Source organism: Hippocampus bargibanti, linkage group LG04, assembly GCF_051943395.1.
Source record: "Hippocampus bargibanti isolate YZ-2025 linkage group LG04, ASM5194339v1, whole genome shotgun sequence".
NCBI lineage: Eukaryota > Metazoa > Chordata > Actinopteri > Syngnathiformes > Syngnathidae > Hippocampus > Hippocampus bargibanti.
Window position 1 is genome coordinate 21,880,001 of NC_142737.1, and position 23,739 is coordinate 21,903,739.

General features: G+C 41.7%; 1 protein-coding gene across 1 annotated transcript; it reads left to right on the forward strand.

Annotated features, from left to right (window-relative positions):
* The first annotated feature begins 6,251 nt into the window (after positions 1-6,251).
* On the forward strand, positions 6,252-22,547 carry LOC148899464 (phosphatidylinositol transfer protein beta isoform-like). The gene is made up of 11 exons (XM_088994711.1): positions 6,252-6,350; positions 8,502-8,532; positions 11,100-11,245; positions 11,483-11,574; positions 11,721-11,728; positions 11,830-11,904; positions 11,977-12,060; positions 14,120-14,197; positions 17,411-17,521; positions 17,761-17,883; positions 19,700-22,547. Exons 1-11 carry the CDS (start codon positions 6,331-6,333, stop codon positions 19,745-19,747), a joined length of 816 nt encoding a protein of 271 aa, XP_088850837.1. The 5' UTR covers positions 6,252-6,330; the 3' UTR covers positions 19,748-22,547.
* Positions 22,548-23,739: the final 1,192 nt, after the last annotated feature.

The window sequence follows — 23,739 nt, forward strand, 5'->3', positions numbered from 1 at the left end:
GTCATTGGGTTGCGGCATCGAGGAACTTAAAGTCCCCCAGGAGATTCTCGACCTGGACGGCCGACTTTTAGTCAGGGTTACCCGAGTCACCGCACCACTCAAACTCCGGCTGTCGGGCAACCACGTCGAGCGTCGCCGTTTTCTGCTCATGTGCTCCCGCAACGTACCATTCGTGCTGGGCCTCCCCTGGCTCAGCACCCATGACCCTTCCATCTCGTGGGAGGTCCCCACCATACAGGGTTGGAGCCCCTACTGTTACGCTAACTGTCTGTGGTCGGCTATGGCAGGGCGTGACACCTCCCGTGGCGCCTCGGCCAAAGAGATCTGCCTCGAGGGCGTGCCGCGTTGTTACCACGATCTGTGGGAGGCATTCAGCAAGGATACCGCGCAATCCCTGCCACTCGTACTGTCATACCGACCGTATGACAGTACCATAGAACTGCAGCCAGGGGATCCACTACCGGACTTCCGACTATACCACATTATTACATTACCACTGCTGTCAGGCTTCACAATTCCCAATGATCACATGTGAAAAAAAAAAAAAAAAAAAAACTGGACACTTGTAAATATGGGTTGTTGCAATATATCTAAATGCATTTCTTGATTCTGCACTATGTACAGTCTTGTTTATAGAACGGTTTTTGCACATCTACATTTGCACAGTATACAGTTGACATTTTTATTTTGTTATGCTTAGAATATCTTGTTTTCTATCCTTTCACTCCCACCCCAACCCCATCCCTCTTCAATTGCTGCTGTGGACTGCAAATTTCCCCATTGCGGGACGAATAAAGGTATTCTGATTCTGATTCTGATTTCACACCCGGAACAAGAACCCCTACGCACATACATTGACACCTCCCTCAGGGCGGGACTCATCTGACCCTCGCGTTCTCCGCTCGGCACGTTGTTCTTCTTTATTGAAAAGAACGACAAGTCCCTGCGTCTGTGTGTTGATTACCGGGGTCTGAACGACATCATCATTCGCAACAAATACCCGCTCCCCCTCATGGATTCGGCCTTCGCGCCCCTCCAATCGGCCACCATATTCACAAAGCTGGATTTGCGTAGCGCATACCATCTGGTTCGCATCACAGAGGGGGACGAGTGGAAGACTGCATTCAAAACGCCCTTGGGGCATTTCGAATACATGGTGATGGCGTTCGGACTGACCAACGCTCCCGCCGTATTTCAAAGCCTTATCAATGATGTGCTCAGGGATTTCCTTAACGTTTTTGTCTTTGTTTATCTGGATGACATCCTCATCTCCTCTAAATCTGCAGAAGAAAAGCATCAGCATGTCCGACGGGTCCTGGCGCGGCTCCTGCAAAACCAGCTCTACGTGAAGGCAGAGAAGTGTGAGTTCCACGTCCGCTCTCTGTCTTTCCTAGGGTTCATCGTGGAGTAGGGGCAACTTCGGGCCGATCCCGCCAAGACCAAAGTGGTGGTAGAATGGCCAACCCCCAAGACGCGCAAATAACTCCAGCGATTCTTGGGGTTTGCCAACTTCTACCGCCGCTTCATCCGCGGTAATAGTCAGAAGGCACTTCCCCTAACCAGTCTCACTTCCACCAAGGTTCCCGTTAGGTGGACACCCGACGCGGAGGGGGCATTTAACCGCCTCTGACGCACCTTCACAAACCCCCCTGTATTACGCCACCCTGACACGGACCACGCGTTCGTGGTAGACGCATCTGAGTCCGGGGTGGGGCCGGTATTATCCCAGCACTCCCCGGCTGACTAGAAGGTCCACCCATGCGCCTTCTTCTCCCGCCGTCTTAGCCTTGCGGAAGCCAAATACGATGGGGGAACCAGGAACTGCTGGCGGTCATCCTGGCGCTGCAGGAGTGGAGACACCGGCTCGAAGGGGCCAAACACCCCTTAACTGTCTTCACCGATAACAAGAACCTGGCCAGGAAGGATGTCGCAGACTGCGTGAAGGCATGCCCCGCCTGCGCCTGTGAGAAGGTCTCCCATCAAACCCCGGTGGGATTTCTCCAGCCACTACCAGTCTCCTCCCGACCCTGGTCCCATATCTCCCTGGACTTCGTCACGGGCCTCCTCCCTTCCCGTGGCAAGACGGTCATCCTCACTGTGGTGGACCGCTTCTCCAAGTCGGCCCACTTCATTCCGTTAACCAGGTTGCCGTCCGCCATCGAGATGGCCCAGCTCCTGCTTAACTACGTCGTCTGTCTCCACGGGATTCCAGCGGACATCGTGTCGGTCCGGGGACCGCAGTTTGTGTCCAAGGTATGGAAATCTTTCTGTCGGTCCATCGGGGCATCGGCGAGCTTGTCGTCTGGCTACCACCCCCAATCCAACGGCCAGACGGAGGACAAGAACCAGGATCTGGAAGCGGCTCTACAGTGCGTGTGCCTCCAGCGTCGTGGGCCCTCCACTTGCCGTGGGTGGAATACGCGCACAACACCCTGGTCTCCTCAGCCACAGGTCGGTCCCCGTTCATGTCTGCCTGTGGTTATCATCCGCCGCTGTTCCCCACCCAGGAGGGCCAGGTGGAGGTCCCATCTATCCAACACCACCTCAGACGGGCCCATCGAGTGTGGAAAGAGACCAGAGCCGCGCTGTCGCGCACGGGGTCCCGGAACCAACACATTGCGGATCGTCGTCACCGCCAGGCACCGGTCTACCAGGTCGGGCAGGAGGTGTGGCTGTCCATGAGGGATCTCCGGTTGACCGGGACTTCGGCCAAATTGAGTCCGCGGTTCACAGGGCCCTTCCCCATCGAGGCCGTCCTCAGCCCGGTCTCGGTCAGGCTCCGGCTGCCACACACGATGAAGGTCCACCCGGTCTTCCACATGTCCCTCCTCAACCCGGTGGAAACTAGCTCCCTGGCTCCGGCACCTGTCCCCCCCCGATGGTAGACGGCGACACAGTCTACACTGCGCGGGAGATATTGGACTCACGGCGCATGGGCAGAGGCTTGGTCGACTGGGAAGGCTACGGGCCGGAGGAACGTCAGTGGGTCCACCACTCCTGGATCCTCGACCCATCACTCACCCGAGCGTTCCACTCGGCTCACCCCATCGACCGGGTGGGCCGCCAGGGGGCATCCGTTGAGGGGGGGGTGGGCACTGTCACATCCTGATTGGCGTCAGGTGCGCGCACCTTCCCTCCCTGATCTCCATTTTAATCTGCTGCCATGACGATACATCCTGATTGCCGTCAGGTGCGCCCCTATTCTAATCCCATTGATTGTGCCTTCTGGCTATAAAAGCCACCCGGTTCCGCTCGGTTTTCGCCGATGTATTCATTCTTCCCATGACCCTGTCACCCAACAGTACGCAGGTTGGTCCCGGTCGGCTGTCGTAACTCTCTGTTCGGTTGCCTTACCTTCTGTTTTTCCCTGCGTGTCTCAGGAAAAACCCTTTTTGAACAATACTGTCTCCATTGAGTGTTTTGGATCGAGGTCCCTTCTTTCTTTTCGTCCGTCGAGATCTGTCGCCGCTCCTCGTGCGGACGTGACAATATACAGTAAAGTCTCGTTATATCGATAATTCTTGGGAGTCGGAAAAAATATAGATATAACCGGACTATCGATATATCCGATCCTGCGGAATGTAAATTTTCTCCTTGCGTTCATAGAAATAGTATCGTAATAAGCAGTACTATCGATATAACCGATATCGATATAACGAGACTTTACTGTATATATATATATGTGACGGGTGTCACAACAGTGACTGTCTTCATCTCCACGATGCTGCCGTATTAATGAAGACGAGACGCGTGGATGTGTCTTTTTATTTCTTTTATTTCTGCAACACAGTATGGCAGAAGGGATGGGTGAAGTCGCATGGGTTTCGTCTTGTGATTAACTGCGCAATAGAAAAGCACATGTGCTCCAAAGTTCCACTCGACAAAACGTGAAGTAAATAATGACACAAAAAGTAATTTGGACTCGAAATGAATAAGGGAACTAATTAGATAACACAAGACAGTACAAAAGGGGAAACAAAATAAGATATTGTCATGAAAATGCGCGTTAATCAAGACCAACAGAAAATTGCGACTCACCCTGAATCTCCTCGAGATTGTTCTGGAAACTATGGGCGGGACATAGTGCCACACTGTGCGCCGTTGCGTCACTTCCTTATAATTTAATAATCTAAGTGCACAACTCCGTTACATATATACTGTATATAGTAATACGTCTGTGTAATCTCTCAGTCGTACAGGAATGGTCCATCGATGAAAAGGTTTCTTCAGCCGTCATCTGTACTTCTTTGAAGGTGTCGGACGTTTCGCTTCTTATCCAAGAAGCTTAGTCTGCAAACTAAAGTCTTACTGGTAGTTTCGGCCCTATATAAATCCCTACTGTCCAGACGTGGCCGGACTCTATGATTGGTCCCTGCTCTCAGGTTGGGGGAAGCAGAGCACTGCGGCTCCACTGATTGGATTGGATTGGATTGGATTGGATATGCCTTTATTAGTCTCACAGTGATGAAAGGAACGAAAGTAGAAAAATAAAATACATGAGCTGCTGGAAAGGCAGCCACTCTCGCGGCGCCGTCTTGAAGTCAAAAGAACAAAAAAAAAACTAAATAACAAATAATATGACAGCATAGAGACAATATGACAAAACAAAGACACAGAGAGACATTCATTCTTCAGGACTTGCTTCTATTGTCCTGACTGACGACTGGCCTGATTGCCCAATTTGCCCTGGTATCACCTCATCAGCATAACTAAGCCTATGTTGCCTAAGCAGTCTATTGTACGAACGATCCAAATTGAACCTCACCCCACCATTAAGGTTAAGGGAAGGATTTTGCTGTTTTATGAAAATAGCTTCTTTTACTCCCCTTTCAAACCATCTATTTTCTTTCGCTAGGATTGCTAGCTTTTAGGTGCATATGTACTGCCGATTGAGGCCCACTAGTATCCCTACTATGTTGATAAAGTCTTTTTTTGAGAATTTGTTTCGTCTCCCCAATGTATTGAATAAACTACATTACTTTGTTTTTCATGTGGCAGCCTATCTTTTGGATGCACTAATTTTTTTCTTAAAGTGTTTATCGGTTTGATACAGTGGGGCCTTGGCATACGAACTTAATTGGTTCCCAGACAGAGTGTGTAAGGCGAAAAGTGTGTATCCCAAAAAATAATTTCCCATGGGAAACCATTAAAATGAGAATAATCAGAAGAAACGTTTTCATCGATGTATATAGTAAATTTACATTTTTCCTTCGACTATATTCAAAGCTGAGCATTATCGATGTAAAGACCGGATTTGTGTCTGCTCTATCAGATTTTGCAAGTCGACCTCATGCTTAGAGAATGTTTCCTTTTCCATTTTCTACAGTGCTTTTTTGCGTGTGGTTTGTGGATGAGTTGGTTGCTCACCAGGCTTTATGCATTGGGCAGTATACTTCCTGGTTGGAACTTGGAGTATACCAAAATTTAACTTGTGAGCACATGCAAATTCCCACTGGCTTTTTCAGGGGCCTATTAATAGCCCCAATAACAATTATTTAATAATTACTCATTCAAATGGCCAATATATGTTATTTTTTGTGCATATTCATTAATCCGTAGGTTTGTGGATGAGCTGGTTGCTCACCTGGCCTCATGCATTGGGCAGTATACGTCCCCGACTGGTTGGAACTTGGAGTATACCAAAATTGAACTTGTGAGCACATGCAAATTCCCACTGGCCTTTTCAGGGGCCTATTAATAGCCCCAAGAACAATTATTTAATAATTACTCAAATTCAAAATGTATTCAAAAGGGAAATAATATAATAATATATAAATATATTATTAAATTATTCAAAAGGGAAATATATGTTATTTTATGTGCATATTCATTAATTTCGCCTGAACGTTCCTATTGGTAACAAAGTACAAAGACTCTGCAACTGTAATTCAGTACACTTTGTTCAGAATCTGTACTTGATCATTTGCTTTTTTGTTTTTAAAACATTCTCATCACTAATGAGTTAAATCAATTTACCTTTACCAGTGTTTGTTTATAACACAAGTGCCTGTGCTATAGCGTTGTAGTAACTATTGAGGAAGCTTTTGACCCTTGTGTTTTTTGTTACTGTTGTTGTTGTTGTTTTTTTTTTTTTTTTTGCCATAAAATGAAATCCAACTGATCAATGTTTACCCAAAAAGTGGCCTTTTCTGCAGGGTGACATTGATTTGAGCGTTCACTGGCCAACGCAGATGATCGGAGCAGCGTCCGGCCAATCACCGAATGCAAAGGGCGGGGTCAGTGTCTTTTTTTGTTCCCACCGCTGATGACGTCGATTGCAATCAGCGTTCGCTACAGTGGCAAAACGTACTCGTCTCCGAGCAAGAAACGATGGTCCTCATCAAGGAGTAGTAAGTGTGATTCTGTTGTTTAGTTTTACCTTCAGACTTATTTTACAACTAGATGCGATTCGATAAGATGTTTAGATCGGTTGGGATAGGGTGTCACGGACTGAATACGAGCAACTCGGAAACTTTTCATCATCAGTGCGACTGACATTCACACGAGGGAAGGGTGGTGGCATTGCCCAACAACTACTTTGTGGCCCACCGGCGTCGATAGCTGCTGCTATCTTACTGTTTTCTACATATCCGTCAAATAACTTAATTATTAACAGCCCAGTTAATGGCTGCAGATGGGTTCGTTGAAGAGAGAGCGTTGTTTCTCTTGCATTAACGAGTTGAACTTGACGCAAACCGTATATTAGCTTAAAAAGGCTAACAGAGATAATCATTCAGTGATTAAGGTGGTCAATGGACCAAGGCTTTTGATGTTATCTTAATTTAAGTGCGACTTGATATGACAGTGGTACGTTTCAAAAATATATTTCCATACATCCTGGGAACTCGTGTATGCCAATCTTGTGTTAACTAAACCCTACCGTGTATTTAGCTAGCTCTACTACTAGGTTATTCTTAAAACTGAACTGTTAGCAAATAGCCCTGAGTCGTAAAACCGGAATAAACAACGGCCAGTACCAAAACCAAGCCTAAGGAACTAAACAATCTCAAATCATACATTTTAAGTTATAATGCTTGCAGATAACTATATGGTTGTCGATAAAGAGGATCAAAGACTTCCGCTGCCCAAGCAAATGTCAGTTGAACATTGAATGGTTTCCTACAAATTAGCAGATTTGTCTTGTTCTGCTCCATAGTTTATCATAACTCGCTTACACACTTTATTTTTAAAAATGTTCTTTTTTTTTTGTTCAAAATGTCGAATGCAACCTATGATACAGCTTATTAACACCTGAATGTTAGCAGTTCGCTATATTCTCAACCCAATCTCTGAACAAGTATCAAATGAGGATTTCTGACAAAATCTCCCACATTTGGATTCGAATCACGGAAAATATCTTGTGCAACCGCTTGCATTCAGTGGGATCAAATGCATTCCTAAAAAGTGAAATGCTTCAGGTAAACACGGTTTTGAGGTGCAAATATTTTTATTCATAAGGTACCTTTATTGTATCAGCGTTCCTGTGAATCAATAAGTCAATCAATAACAAGTCATAACAGACGTTGAATTAACCAATTGTATGAACTGCTGAAATAATAATACAAATACCATAGGAATCATGGCGTGCCTACTTCAAACTGTTATTCCCATTAGTTTACTGTGCAACCAACTCACAAAAAAAAATAATCAAAATTTAAACTCATTTCATCTGTGCTGTATGCCGCACATGCAGCACAATGAAAATCAAGTTGACATGAAAGACAACCTGAAATCTTCAAACTCTCATTTTGTACAAAGAAGTTGCCTGGTCCTAAAACATGCGTGAAAGTCACTGGCAAGTTGTGACACTACTACACCGAAGGTGCAAAATTCAAATTTGCTTATGTTTGAAAAATACATCTGTTGAAAACTGTAAAAGCCCTTCAAATGATTGCTTAAATTTGCAGTCGCAATTTTGTTGTGTTATATCTGGACTTGTTGAATTGAACACAAAGCTAATAATACATATGTGGGAGCCATGTTGGATGAATGGCAATGGTTAGAAATAAAAATTTAATAATCCAATGAAACAACTTGATTTTCACCAAACATTATCCAGTGGTTAAATCAGTTAGACCAGCAAATATAATGTGAAGGTACAACGAAAAAAGATGTTTGCAAGGCAGTAAAATAATTAATTTCTCAAAACAAATATCTGTTATATGCGCCTTCTTGGTTTTTTAGGGGCAGTGTGGTGGCATGCATGGGGGAAGTGCACACTTAGATTGAGCAGAGTAGAAAGTTGCACGACAGAAGTCCATTGATATAACTCACTATTATGGATGGGTTTCCATAGCATTTGTGCATGAATATTTGTTATTTGAACAATATAACTTCGAAATCCATGTCTCCTCGTTAGCATGTCAATCCAGAGTCTGTTGGGTCCAATTTTGTTCAATCGAGTTTATGCATTGTAAAACGTTCTTCACTTATTTAAATTGATGTAGTGCTGATATTAAGTTCCACCTCCTGATCCTCATTTCTCTCTGTGTCTTTGTTAGCCGTGTGGTTTTACCCTGTAGTGTGGAGGAGGTGAGCAATATTTTCATCATGTCTTCATGTCTTCTTCTTTTCCTTTTGGCTTTTCCCTTCACGGGGTCGCCACAGCGAATCGGTGTCCTCCACCTTCAGAGGTTTGTTTTGGCCATGCTTTTACGTCGGATGCCCTTCCTGACACAACCCTCTGTATTGATCCAGGCTTGGGACCGGCACAAGAAGACACTGGCTTATGTCCCATTGTGGCTACAAAACAAGCAACTCTATGAATTTAATAAAGATGAAGATGCTCAGTGAAAAAGCTTTCTAATACCGTCCAATATCAAAATATCACAGAATTGATTGTGTAGTAACTAAAAAAAGTTTTAATTTTATGTTTGAATACATTCTTTGACTTTAATTAAAATTGTAGATATTACAAAAATAGTTTACTCAAATAATGGTTTTGCATTTGTAATATAGAAATATCATACTCCAATAAAGGCATTTTGTTTTATTACAGTTTAGTATACTTCGGCAATCAGTTAAATCGGTCCCCATCCATTTTAGAATTTGGCCCCCTTTTCAGTCACAATTTCCCAAATGCATCCCTGTATATACAGTATATGGAAAAGAAAGATATCCCTTGTGTTTGATAAATCCATCCAAGTATTTTCATCATGTTATTGGCTAAATTATCTTCTTCAAATGTGTGTACAGTATGCCTTTTAATTTTTGACTTACCCAGTTACCCTAAAAATATCTCTGAACTATTTGTCTCAAAAATGGTTGATCTTCCCAAACAGTAAAGATATCAGAATACAATTATCTTAGTTATTTTTAATGTGCCTATACATTCACTATTCAAAAAAAAACAAGAAATATGTTCCATAGTAATTAAAATTTCTATGGCCAAAATTTCCATAGTAATTAAAATTTCTATCGCCAAAATTTCACCTTTATTAGTTCGACTTGACAAAAAAAGAGGCACAAAATGGCGACATCCTGTGGCCACCTCCGTTTACACCGGCTGATAAATTCCTTATATGGTGTTTGGACGCCCTCTTCTGGCCTTCTGGCGGCTTTTGGGTGCAACACGAGGTGCCCAGACCAAACAAGTACAGCATAATACATTGACGTGATGGAAGGACCGCTACAATGTGTCTTTTTTACGGTCATGGGCTGTCCTTTAGTGACGTCACGTACGGACTCGTCACCGACTCAAAAACAAGACTTCCTGAATATTCAGCGCGAGTCTTAAAACGTAAAATATAGCTATATGCAGTGGAATCTTTGTAAAATACGCTCAGTAGAAGTCATTTGAAGCCATTTTACAAATTATGGACACAAATTAAATGTATTATTATTATTATTATAAGTTGTCCGGAGACGTCGGTTGTCCTTTAAGTTAAACCGTGTTTAAACTAAAGCATGAAAGCAAAACCCTCTTTTAAATTTGACCAAGACATAACATTAGTTATCTGCACCGCAAAAAACATCTTCCAAACTGTCACGTAAGATGTTGATAGCAAAAGATAGATACTGTATATGGAAATGTAATTCCACCTCACCTTGTTCAGCAAGCGATGTACATGTTCGCAAAAAGAAAAATACCAGCATATAGCACAAATTTTACTCCTGTAAAATGTGAGTCCGCTTACTCGAACTTTTCTTTTAACTGGATAACTGTAAACAACTGACACAAGTCATGTCCTACTCAGCGGTCCCCAACCTTTTTTTGCCCCAACGGACTGGTGTAATGTCAGACAATATTTTTAGGGACTGGCTGGCCTTCGATGCCGGATAAATGCATGAAAATATTATATGACCTGCATGAAAGCTGTTCTTTTTGTAACATACTAATAAACAGAATAAACTCAAATCGTAACACAAGTAATGCCCGATCTGGCTGCAACACTGTGGTCGATATGGTAACTTTTAAACATGCCTTCAAAATAAGATGCACCTCAAATACAGTCTAATCGAATCCAATCCAAATAATAAGTGCTTAAAAAGTATGACTCACTATTGCTGCATAGTATTCGGAGTGGGCTTTGTGTGTGGGATTCTCCTGTTGAGACACATCTGTATCTCGAGTTGGACTCCTGATAATGTCTTATTAAATGTACCCTTCTTCTTCTTCTTGGAAGACGTAGGTTGTTCTTGTTTCCTGGCTGGGCCTTTTCCCCATCCCAAAGGACTTTTCCAAAGAGTTTTTCCCCTCATCTTGCTCGTTCTTGCGTTTCATTTTAGCAGTAACTTAACACGTGAGAGAGGTGCGGCGCCTTCACCTGCATCGAGTGACATACTGTAGACGGATTTAACAGAGAATGTGGTAATTTTTCACAATATAAGTTATTTAGTTCTATTGCCGGCACCAAATGATCCGCGGTCCAGTACTGGGTTTGGGACCACTGATTTAGGGCACATACAGCATTCAAGTAACAACTAAATTTAGCAAATTAAAAGAAGAAATACAAATGATGTGCATTTGAAAAATTACTGAGTTGTTTGCGTTTTACCATGATCCACAGGGAAGCTCCATGATGAGGCATACATATAGAGTCCGGTCAAATGCTTTTACCTGATTGTATTGTGGATATAATGTCATATTTGCGTTGCAGTACCAAGTTGGGCAGTTGTTTTCTGTGGCTGAAGCAAGTAAAAATGAAACCGGCGGCGGTGAAGGGATTGAGGTACTAAAAAACGAGCCCTATCAGGATCATGGGGAGAAAGGACAGTATACTCACAAAATCTACCGCCTGAAAAGGTTAGTCAAACTTAATATTGGATTATTGTGCTCCATGTTATCGTATTTGGCCAGTTGGGGGCAGTATTGCATCACTTTTGGACACAAAAGTGCTATTGAATGAGAAAACATGAGACACTTGACTGTTTGTCTTCATATAGTAACTGTTGTTCACAGTATGTAAACCGTTATTTTAAATGTTTTCTTTTCCTTTCACCAAATCCATCCATTGCTCTTTCTTCCGCAAACAATCCACAGTAAAGTCCCAGCATTCATACAGCTCTTAGCACCAGAAAGCGCCTTTGTATTTCATGAAAAAGCCTGGAACGCCTACCCTTACTGCAGAACTGGTGAGTTGCGTCGCTTATTTGTCGTTGGCCCTTCTGCTATGCCTCCTGCTATTTACTTAGTATTGTCTGAATTGTTCCTTTTTGCTGATGTTACGTTTCTTTTTCTGTTTTCTCCCTCCCTCCTCTTACCTGACTGACTTGGTCAGAAGTGACGGTAGGTCCCCTATGATGATTGAATGTTTGGTGGCATTTGTAGAATGATGCATATTAGTTGATTACTAAAGTGGTCCGTATCAATGTTTGTATTCTTTGTAGAATGAGTATATGAAAGATAATTTTTTGATCAAGATTGAGACGTGGCATAAACCGGATCTTGGAATACAGGAAAATGTGAGGAAGTTACACCAAAGGAATATGTAGCATGGTTGTATGCCTCAATTTATTTGAATGTTTCTAATTTAGGTGCACAAACTAGATCGCTCGACCTGGCAACAAATCGCAGTTGTGCCTATTGACATTGCTGACAGAAGTCAAGTTTCAGCTTCTGTAAGTAAAACTTCATAATTTAAAAAGCACTGTTTTTGTACCTTCTTGTGGACACGTCTGGTTATCACATGGTCACCAATTTCTTTGGAACAATTTATCTCACGCACATAATCTCTCTTGTTGCTTAATTGCTTCACTATTTTCCAATTTTGCTAAATTAGTTCTCTAAATGCCGGTCTCCACATTTGACCACTAAACATTAAATGCATTGTTTGCTGACAGTTATATTGCACAAAACTGAAGGGTAAAACCAAATTCTGAGATGAAGTTAGTCTTTGTGCCAAAAGACCATTTTCAAACCAAAAAACAAAAACATGTTTTTAGAAAATGCATAGTGGAAGTCATTGTGCATATTCTACTTTGTTTTACTCAGATCTGCTTTAAGCATTTCTCAACACCAATCCATGAAGATATTTTAAAAATAGAACCGTACTGGTTTGAAAAAGACTTTAATAACGGCCAAGGGCTTGACATGCATGCCTCACAGTGGAGAGGTTCTTGTTTGAAATATTGGCGCACACCTCCATGTGCTTCACATGCTATCATTGGCTGTGCGGGAATTAACTGAAAAATCTAAGATGCCAATGTGAGCGAATTTCAATTCAAGACTGAATGATTGTTTGTACAGTACATGCTCTGCGATTGACAGGCATTTAGTCTACAGTGTACTATACCTTACCACTCCCCTAAAATGTTTGGAATAGGCTGCAGATGGTGGACAGTATCAATAGAAAAGGGGGTCAAAGTCGTTTTTGTCACGTGCCACAATGTAGTTACGGTTTTCATTTTAAGGGCTATTATGACTGAAAGCACATAAATGTTGAACCACCTCCACATATTACATACATAGTAAGCAACAAATCAATGGAAAATTTGTTTTGACACCAGAAGCCCAAAATAATGGATTGTTCAGCGATTGTAATTACGACATATGAAAATGTTGAAGAAAAAAAATCAGACTTTAGCAAGTATCATGGAACTTGACATGCTTGAATTGCTTGCACAGGCCACATAAAATGATATGGTGGGCCAGATGTTGCCCCTGGACCTTGACTTTGACACCTATGGTATGGAAAATGGATGGAGGGTCTTTACCTTGGCAGCATTTTTCAATGATTGTGTCATTTAAGGAAAATAAACATCTGAAGATTTTTGGTGGCTACACATTGCTGTTATTTAGCATCACATTGCCTCATTTCAGTGCGCGCATGCACAGAGATGTTTGTTTGCCCTGGGAAGTTAACGCGGCAGGCATGTTTGTCTTTCTGGAGAAGTGTGTTGTGTCTAAGGGCCCTATCAACCCTCAGCCTCAGGCATGGCTGCAGGCCCTGGGACATACCGCCTACACCAATGAATTTGTTAATGTAATTACAGCTCACAGTTCTTCGTATGGCAGCATTCGACAAACCCACACGATGCATGTGGTTCACACTAACAAACCCTGGTTTAGTGGAGGAGTGTCTCCCTTTTTGTCTGCCATGGCACATTGATTCCCAGACCTCATTAGCACTGCACACTGCATTGTTATGGGGATCGAGCTCTCAGCATTAAAACAGCCAAATTAACGTGTGTATTTCCCACTGAGTTTTACACTCTCCTATTGACTGATCGCCCTGAAAAATGGCTTTTAGCTGCTGCCATGTCATGATTTATTGAAAATTGCTGGGTCCTCGAGCAGCGAAGTAGAAATATTTACATTATATTCAGTATTTTTTTTCTTTTTGCTCAACCTATAAGTTTAACCTTGGTTCTCATTACACCTGCAATAATTCCGTCACCAAATTATGTCAACAATGACACAAAATAACATTTGGCGATTTTCATCCGGCCGATAACCTTATTTCAATATATCGGCTCCACAGGATGGCAGCCAATACCAGTCACTGTTACTATCCGTAACTGAAATAGAATGCAAAGCCATCCGATTGTGAATTTTTTGAGTGATTTTTATACCCTGTAAGATATAATTACTACATATGATAGTGTGCTGTACTATGTTATAGTATACCTTTAACAAGATATGCTGTCTATCATATTGTGTCAGTTGTTTTCACCATAGGACTACAAGCATGATGAGGACCCCGCCAAGTTCAAGTCCATTAAGACGGGAAGAGGACCACTTGGGCCTCTCTGGAAGGTATTTTTCGAGCATTCCACGTGGCTTTGTAGTTTATCCCAAGGGTATTTGATGGGTTTTCATTTGGACTTATGTGCAGGTTCTTCCTCACCGTACTTATCCAAGTATTCCTTTATGGACTTTGTTTGATTTAAAACTACTGTATCTCCACATTAAAAGCACATTCAACCTTGTGGAAGATAATTTTATCTCTTCATTTATTTGTATATTTTTGCCATTTTCATGTTTAAGATCATCAAACAAATTACACAACCTCTACAATAATTTACACATTATGTTCAACTTGTATTTACTTAAATACAATTTAAAAAACAAGGTATTTAATGTTCAAAATGACAAAACAATTACTTTTAGCAAATAATTTTAAACTTAGAACTTTATGGCTGCAACATGTTTTTACATTTCTTTGGCTTCAATTTATTGTTAATCTATATTATAATATTAAACAAATGGGGAAACTGAAAAAGAAATAAGAATCTGAGAAGAGGACAAATACTTTTTCATGTGGCCAAAACAAACATGCACATCAAACCTCTGAAGATGGAGGACACTGATTTGCTGTGGCGACCCCTTGAAGGGAAAAGTTGAAAGGAAAAGAGGAACCAATCGGGTAACAATAAAGTCTAAACATCCATGACTAAATCTGTCATGATCAAGAAAACTGAACAGCTTTTGTTTTAACAGACTTAAAAATGTTACAAATGTCCTTTATTGTAACATGTTATTGTCTTGATAGGCTGTTTTGCACCCGAGAAATTGTGTCTGTCGTACAGGACAACATTAAGCAGGAGTGGGGCTGTGAGCATACGAGCCTGATGAAGATAAATCACCATTTTCTCTTTTCTAATTGCCTCTAATAGAAATTTCAAGTTGCCAGGCAGATAATGGCTTTCTTTGTCAGTTCTGTCCCCTCGCTCGGTTTGTCTGCGAGTAGAGAGAGATGATCACGACCGATAGACATAAGTCATTTGTGCAAAAACTTTGACTGGAGGATTGTTACTTCCCTCCACAGCAGAGGTGGGCACACATTGATCTCTATAATTTGGCAGGAGGGCAGGGTCAATCACAAAATACAGTACATATAAAAAAACTACATACGTTGACATTCCATGCCAAACATCAATAGAATAGAACGAAACTATTAAAATGTTACAAACAACAATGATACAGTATGTGTCCTGGATGCACATCTAAGAATGTTAACAACATTGATGTGTGACAACACAAGCCACAAAGTGCAACAATATATTGCCCAAAAACGGCTGCATATAGTACAGGCATCTAAACATTTTACAGAATACTACAAAGTTGGGGGTATTGGTTACAAAATGAAATGGGTAAGCTTTTCTTTCCAATCATTCACTGTCTCTAACTTTCCATCTCCTCAATCATGCCAGCATTGCACAGCTGATGTTGTGCAATGAATTTTGAAGCCAGCTACGGAATGTTTCGAAGTCTAGGATGCCCACATGCAGCGCAATATAACTCGCCTCCTCTCTTCTTAGCGGTCCAGTTTGCGGCAATTTTTTTAATATGATCACAGTCAAAGCATTCTAGGAAACAGGCATTTACTCGTCTGTCTGTCAGTCCACAAGCAATTCACTCTGAGAATGGAAATTGCCACAATCGGACAAAGCACCACTTTTTCAACATCTCTATTTGAGTTTTTCTGACTCTAAGTGTCTTGTTGAATGTTTCGTACGTTGTGACCCGCTTACAGTTCCTTTTTATTTCTATGCCATGATCTATATGATGTAAATGAAATCAAAAACTTTCTCAATGTCAATAATTGTAATCAAGACTTGCATGTCGCCATTTCGGGTCCAATGATACCAAATCGCGGGACGTACACACTTATTAAATCAGATCATAGGGTTGTTTGAGAAGGCGCTACTGCGGGCCTCCGTATAGTTTCCAGACCTTCCATTGTTCAGAATCGATCGTTTATGCAATATAGCAGAATAGCAGGCCGGATTAAAAAGACCAATGGACCGAATCCGGCCCATGGACCGTAGTTTACCCACCTCTGCTCTAGTTTTAAATTCAGCTGTTATGTGTATCATCCCAGGAGTCCTTTTTATTTATGAATTTAAATAGCAGCTTAATCATTTCTGTCCTGCTCCTGCTCCCTCAATCTTTAAACATAGGAAACTTTCCTTTGCCACCAGAAATTCTGCAGAGCGCAGGCTGCCAAATGGCTTTGAAACTGTGAATAAGGAAAGCCAGTTTTCATTTGTTTTTAATTAGATCGTTTTCCCAGCCACAGTGGACACTGAAAGAGTCTGAAAAGAATACTGTGACAACTGAGGGACAATTTTCTGCAAGCCTCATGGAGCAATAAAACTCTTGTCTATCGCTACATGCACACATGCTTGCATATCGCTTCCCTTTGTATTTCTCAAAACTTCCTCTCCTTTGAGTGGGGCGCAGAGTGGGAGAAGAAATGTCACCCTAAGTGTTTTGATGTAGAATGCGTTTCATGTGAAGTTCTCCTTTTGCCATGACAACTTTTCTAAACCTACTGCAAATTTAGAAATGTTTCTCATTTCACTTTTCTCGCTTTCCTCCACGATGGCAGCATCAAACAGCAGCGCAATGGGGTTGACTGAGGCAGGTCTGTGGCATTTTCTCCTGGAATAGTGAGCCAAAATGAAGTGATTAATTAAACAGGTGTTCTCTGGGAGTGTTCTGGGGGCGAGCAAGTTCTCGGTGTTAATAATGTAACCGGCTTTGCGGCGCCCTTATCGAATCCTCACTTCCGTTTTATCTGCCTTCCCTGACCACAAAGGCATGTCTGTCGGGAACGGTGTCACTGTCGGGCGGAGGCAGAGAACTGGTCCCTTTATCCACTTAGTCTCCTGCCGCCTCCCCCCTTTCCCCTTCTCTTTTTTTCAGAGGACAGCAGAGAGTGCGGAATGAATTCAGAAAGTGCGTTATACATCAAGGCATTTTTATCTGTGCCCAGCTCAACTTTGTATTGATAATTATTTCAATAAGCTCCATGCACAGAGCTTTATGTATTAATGACTTTTTTTTTTAGCTTTAAACTCTGCCAAGATTGGTCTCTCTCTCAGCTGCCTTTATGATCATTTTCTTGTATGCAACTGGTGGTTACATGATTTATCCTGTTGGGCCCCTAAAGCTGAATGGGTGGATGGATTGAATTCGTTCTTGAGGTTTCTTTTTGCTTTTGTTTTTTTTTTCTCTCACTAGAAAGAGCTAGGTGTCAAGACTGACTGCCCGAGAATGTGTGCCTACAAACTGGTCACAGTTAAGTTTAAATGGTTTGGCCTGCAGACTAAAGTCGAGAATTTTATCCATGAGGTTAGTGTGACCATTGTGTACAATTGACACTGAATGCATTCCTGACGTTATGACAATAAATCGGACTCTGTTGATGCCTGTCAAGAATTTTGTAAAATTAAGCATATGTTGATGGATGTCCATTATATTTGCATTGAGTCTACAAATTGAAAGATTGTCTAGCTGTCTTAGAATTGGAATAACAGTAAATTAAAAAAAACACATCTGCCCTCCCTAACTTGCCAAATACCCTCTTTCAGCAAGAAAAGAGGATCTTCACCAACTTTCATCGGCAGCTTTTCTGCTGGATTGACAAATGGGTGGAGCTAACAATGGATGACATTCGACAGATGGAGGCAGAGACTCAGAAGGAGCTGGATGAGGTGACTGCTCTGAGCATGTTCAACTTAATTAGGATGGATGAGTAGTATTCATATGCTTTTAAAAAAAACGTAACTCAGTTTAGTGTACTTTCAGCGCTAGGCTTTGACTTGTTTAAAACCCAAGAACTTGTTGTCAGCAGCTCATTAAAGGGAAACAAACATGGGGTTCCTACAAATTGCAAAGCTAAAAATACAACACAATATTGATTTGGAACTGGCTTAGAAACAAGTAATACTATTAGTATTACTTGTTTCTAAACCAGTTATTCATCTAAAAGCAGTTTGCTACGTGAAAATGGTTGCTGACTTTAAGCAGTCGCCTGATTCAATAACAATACCAATTCCACATTTTAATAAATTTTGGTATATCTGGGCTGTCATACAGGTTTTCCCAATGTACTCTACCTTTTATTACTGTCCAGATGCGCAAGCAGGGAGCAGTGTGTGGCACAAAAGCTACAGAGCAGTAGCCAGGCCAGGTAGAGGGCAGTCTCACTCATTAACCTCTGGTTTCACTGTTGCTGGAATTCACTCTCTTTGGGTGTTGTCAAATTGTTTTTGTTCACTATCATGGTGTGTGTGTGTGTGTGTGTGTGTGTGCTCCTCATCAGGATGCGTTTATATGTATGCATGTGCTTGCCCCCCCCATAAACACTTTTTTTATGAGCAGTGGCTTTGTAAGTTCCAAACAGGAGCCTCGATCTTGTCACCCATGATCCATAAAATGCAATGTCAAAGACGGTTATTTTCCCCATGGGACTCTTCTAAATACAGTAAAGTCTCGTTATATCGATATTCAAGGGAGTCCGAAAAATATCGATATAACCGGGACTATCGATATATCCGACCCTGTTTGCATGTAATTTTCTCCGTGCGTGCATAGAAATAGTATCGATATAACCGGGACTATCGATATATCCGATATCGATATAACGAGACTTTACTGTATCAGAGACCTTTTGGCCATACAAGGACAAAATGTAAAATAAAATCCAGGCTTAGGCCATACTGGCATGGCCTAAGAGGGACAGGCACAAACATCCCCTGTTATCTACCAACATATGTTTTCTATTTTTTTCTTTGGGTAAGTAAACATTGGTTATGGTTGTTGGACACGATGATACTAGAGTGTGATGCTAGCACATGCACTCTGCAACATACAATGTCTTGATTGCAAAGGGTGAAGGACAACCTCAGTCCTGAATGGAGGGTGCCTCCTGAACAAAACATTTAGTGCACACTGAAAATGGTTCTGTCAGAGTAGAGGAAAGAGACGGTCGAGAAGGAAGGGCCAAAGAGGCGGTTACCTTCAAAATGGCTCCCCATCCTTCATTAACATACAAATGGAATTCTGCCTTTGAGAAGGAGTCTCCGTGTTGATTGCGTGAATGCGCGTGGGGCGGAGGCTGGAATGATGGCTGAAGCAGAAGAGTAATCCTGATGTAGTTTCATCGCAGTCCTCAGTTTAGAGCAACAGTTGATCTGAACTGTTTTTTAAAGGTCTTCAGATATCAGATTCAAATATACTAATTCGCTTCCTAATACGATCAGCCTTTGGTAGAATATGAATATCATGATTGTTTTCCTCTAACCGACCTCCTAAACAGGATAAGGGTTGTTTTGATTATTATGACTGGCCCCTTTTTTGTGGCTCGTGTGGAATGGGGGAAAAAATACAAACTGAAGTTTTGCCTTATTGGCAAAAAGTTCCCCCTGAAAGTGATTCATCTGTTTGTTTGAAGTTGCTCATATCCAGTTGTGCCCTCCGGTTTAATATCCATTCCTTTACAAGCGCTTTCTCTCTCTGACCCCATAGCTCCGCAAAAAAGGTGAATTAAGAGGAACAAGTGCTGCAGACGAATAACGCAAAGGATCTCCAACTGCCAAAATAACAGCAGCAAAAGTGGCTGCCATCAGGGCTTCTTTCTGAGGCACTTTTTACATTCAGGCTGTGGATGAGGTTTTGGGGGTGCAGGAGGGAGTCTTTGTGCAATTGATCATCATAAATCTACAAAGGAATTGATTTCTAGCAACCAAAACAATCTTCGCTGACTTACCGGTACTTTTGATGTGCAGCCCTCACGGTGAATGAGAACTTTTTTTTTGCTCAATTTATGTTCCGCAGGCGCAAATTCACCCTCCTGAACTCGTATTGCCACGTGTTGGACCTAATCTTACCTGCTGTTTTGTTTTTAGTCCCAAAACATTCCTCTCCAGATATTTTCAGGTCTGTCTTTTTCACAATTTTAACTGTACACAGTAGATCAGCAGTTTGCATTCCTCAGTATGAGTATGAGTGTGTCATACTTTTTTTTCTTTTCCTGTTCCTCTACAACCTCCATTATGAGATAACTATCGCCCTTTGCGCCTCCGCCTATTATAATCCTCCCATCAACAGCTCACCTAATCCAATGCACTGCTTCTCGACACTGACAATCATGCCTGTGCAGGTGCACGCCGCACACATACATGTGGACGGCACATATACACGCGTCACAAACGGGCATGGGCACCCTCACAGGTGCCCATGCCCGTCAGGCGGATCCATGCAAGCTCGATCAGACAGGTGACATTAATTTAGCGGATGTTTTTTTTCCCCTTCGTTCGCATGTCCAATCGGCTCCCAATTCTGAAGACATGAATTCATGAGTCACCTTGCATTTACTCTCCAAAAACACCCCAGACGGTGCTAGTACCCCCGAGCTCTTAATGCTTGTCAGCCCACCTTTCATTTGTCCATGCCCGTCTGCCTTGTTCTGCTGCTAGAGCTGATTGTGTTCGTTTTCGGTGTCATTGTGTTTACATGAGTACTTCACCAGTGCCCGGTTAAAACCAGCGCTCCCCTCAGCTTGCCTTAACCTTCTGAAGCTTTAGGGCCGAATCATACCTACTGTACCTCTGCAAGCTGGTATCTGCCTTAGCTACCTCCCTTATTTTTTCCTCATCATTTCACTAAAGGCTGCGTCTCACTGAGCGGCAAATGCATGCAAATGTTATTTTGTCCAAGACTGTCAACTACACAATTCTTCTGCTCCCAAACAATTGTTGCAAAGAAACGTTGAATAACATTTGTTAGGGATGAGAAAAAAAATGTTTGCAACGGTTTGGGAATGTCTGCTGAACATCTTTGCAACTCTTTGCACCATTGAACAAAACATGACAAAATAAAAAATTCACTACGTGCACATATACGTGCAAACGTTTGCCGCTCATTGAGAAAACGGGCTTGAAATTCAACGTTTTTGCTATTGCTGTAGCATCTACTGTACTGTTAGAAGTCAGTGATTGCAGGGATTTATTCCTCTTATTTGTCAAATGTAATTTGGTTTAATGTGTGTTACCTTTCTGAATTTCCACTGTTTGATGGACATGCCGTATTAATGAGTCTTGCGTTTTTGTGTAATTATGTGCTCTTGTTTTGAATCAATACTTGCCTAACATCACATATGCTTATGGATTGATTCTTCTGTGGAGTTTGTTTGTGCATTTATAATTGTAAAGAATAGAGACATTGTTTTTTTTATCTCATCTAATACTGAGGTCAGTCTGATCATTTCATATCCAAAAAAAGTCACTGCTTTTGTTTACATTTATTCAGCTGTTATAAGATGGCAAAACAGGAGTAGGAAGCAACATTGAAAAATTGTATCCAAACATATGTTTTATATTTTGATGTGCCATGAATCATGTCCTGTTACTGTGGCCTATGCTTTCAATGGAAATTGAGTATTACAGTTTCAGGTTTTTGTAAAATGGTGTCTTGATGAGCTTGCACCTTTTGAGATTTGTAAGTGTGAAAGATGAGCTGTTGTTCTCATTCTAGCCAAATGTCTCAGAGAAGCCTTCCTGGCAGCAATACATAAAGCATACATGTTTTTGTCGCTTCTGACTCCAGCTGTGAGTCGGACAGAAGACCCACTGGCTAAAATTATTCATTTGAACTTAAAAATTAGTCATAACACTGCTAAAGACAGGAAGTGTTTCAGTGGAGCAACAGTAGTCTTATCCTAAATTATAAAGTCTAACTTTTCTAACAATCAGAACCAGTTGATTTCATCTGTTTTTGATGCAATGTTGATAATTGGTGAACTTTGGATTCAATGTAGATGTGCCATTTCTGCCTTTAAACTCTCAAATGTTATGAAATATATGATCTGTATACCAAATAAATTTTGAGGAAAAAAAACAAATACTGTACATGGGTTTGTCATTCACTTCTGCTGTCTGCCGTAATCTCATTTCCTCCCGCTCCCCTTCATACTCTTTCTTCCATCACCGTTTGGTTCGGGGCCACCACAAAAACGGACAAAATCCGACTTCAACGAACAGTTAGGACGGCGGAAAAGATCATTGGCACCGCCCTACCCACACTGCAAGAATCCTAACTAGGGCGCGGAAAATCATACTGGACCCTCCGCACCCTGCCCACCACCTTTTCCAGCTACTCCTCTCAGGCAGGCACTACCGATCCATCCGCACCAAATCCAGCAGACATTTAAACAGCTTCTTCCCCCAAGCCATTAACTCTTTGAACAGTATCCCAAATGGAACTGTATAGTGCCTCTTTGCAATTTTTTGATGATGATACTAGTGCACGTGTTCGACCGGAAACAAATTCCTTGTGTGTTCTTCATACTTAGCAATAAAGATGATTCTGATTCTGATACTCTGGAGAAATAGCTTGTATTGTTTTTAAATTCTTGTAGCTCATTTTTCACCTCATTCGTCACTGCCTTTTTTGTTCGTTGTTGGTACTAATAAAAACACTTCTGGAAATGTTTATGGATTTCAAAGATCGACCTTACCTTAAAATTACCCTCAGGTTTGAGTGGCAAAATTTACAATTTGCTTTTTAAATCGCAGGAAGGATTGGCTGTCTGGCAGCTGTTATGTTGCCCTTTGTCATTGTTTAGAAGAACAGTCTTGTTCTTGCAAAAGGATACCACTTATTGCTGACATAGAACAAGCTAATAGTGTTGTTTCTAAAAGCGGAGATGGGCACACTTGCCCACGCACCACCTGCTAAGTGGCATCTCACAATATTCTACGGTAGGCAATTATCCCATCCTCACATGTGAAGCACATCGGGGAATATGACAAAAGTAAACCTGTCTTGTTTAAATAAATGTCAACAAACCGTGAAGGATTCGTGTCAGCTACAATGGTAGTTATGAATTTTAGAATGTGACCCTCCTGCAATAAACTGATGGGAAGCCATAGCTCCAGTCCAAAAACCTTCCCACCATAGTAGCACCCTCCTAAAAAAATACTTGCGGAAAGTGTACAGCGACATCTTCTTGGCAAAAGTCAGAAACTAATCAGCCGTTTATTAACAGAACAAGGAATAGAACCAAAAGAAAATGTAAATATTTTGTCTACATTCAGAAACTAAAACCATAGTGTTCAAAATATTCTTGTTGCTAGGGTAACTTTGAAGTACAATTTTTGATTGGTCAGAAATAATTTGTGCTTGTCCAGTTTAAAATCCATCCATTATCCGTACCGCTTATTCCTCAGTAGGGTCGCGGGGGTTGCTGGAGCCTATCCCTTCCGTCTTTGGGCATGAGGCAGGGGACAGCCTGAATTAGTTGTCAGCCAATCACAGTGCACACAGAGACAAACAACCAGTCACTCCCCAGTTGAAAATCCATACAACAAAATATAGAATGACAATTTTCACCTATTTCCAGGTACTCAATTCCAAATCTTTCAATTAACACATCTTCACCAGATAGTGTCCAATTTCCACCTCATAATCATGAATGGAAAGCATCATTAACATTGGAGTTTAACACGCTTATTATGATGAACTGCATTGTTAGACCATGTGAATGTCTATCCTGTTACACGAGTATT

Bases quoted from the DNA above. Each gene is read 5' to 3' on its own strand.
- LOC148899464 (XM_088994711.1), top strand. From the start codon at position 6,331: ATGGTCCTCATCAAGGAGTA. The intron at 6,351-8,501 runs GTAAGTGTGATT...TGTCTTTGTTAG, and splicing joins ATGGTCCTCATCAAGGAGTA to CCGTGTGGTTTTACCCTGTA. The intron at 17,522-17,760 runs GTTAGTGTGACC...ACCCTCTTTCAG, and splicing joins TCGAGAATTTTATCCATGAG to CAAGAAAAGAGGATCTTCAC.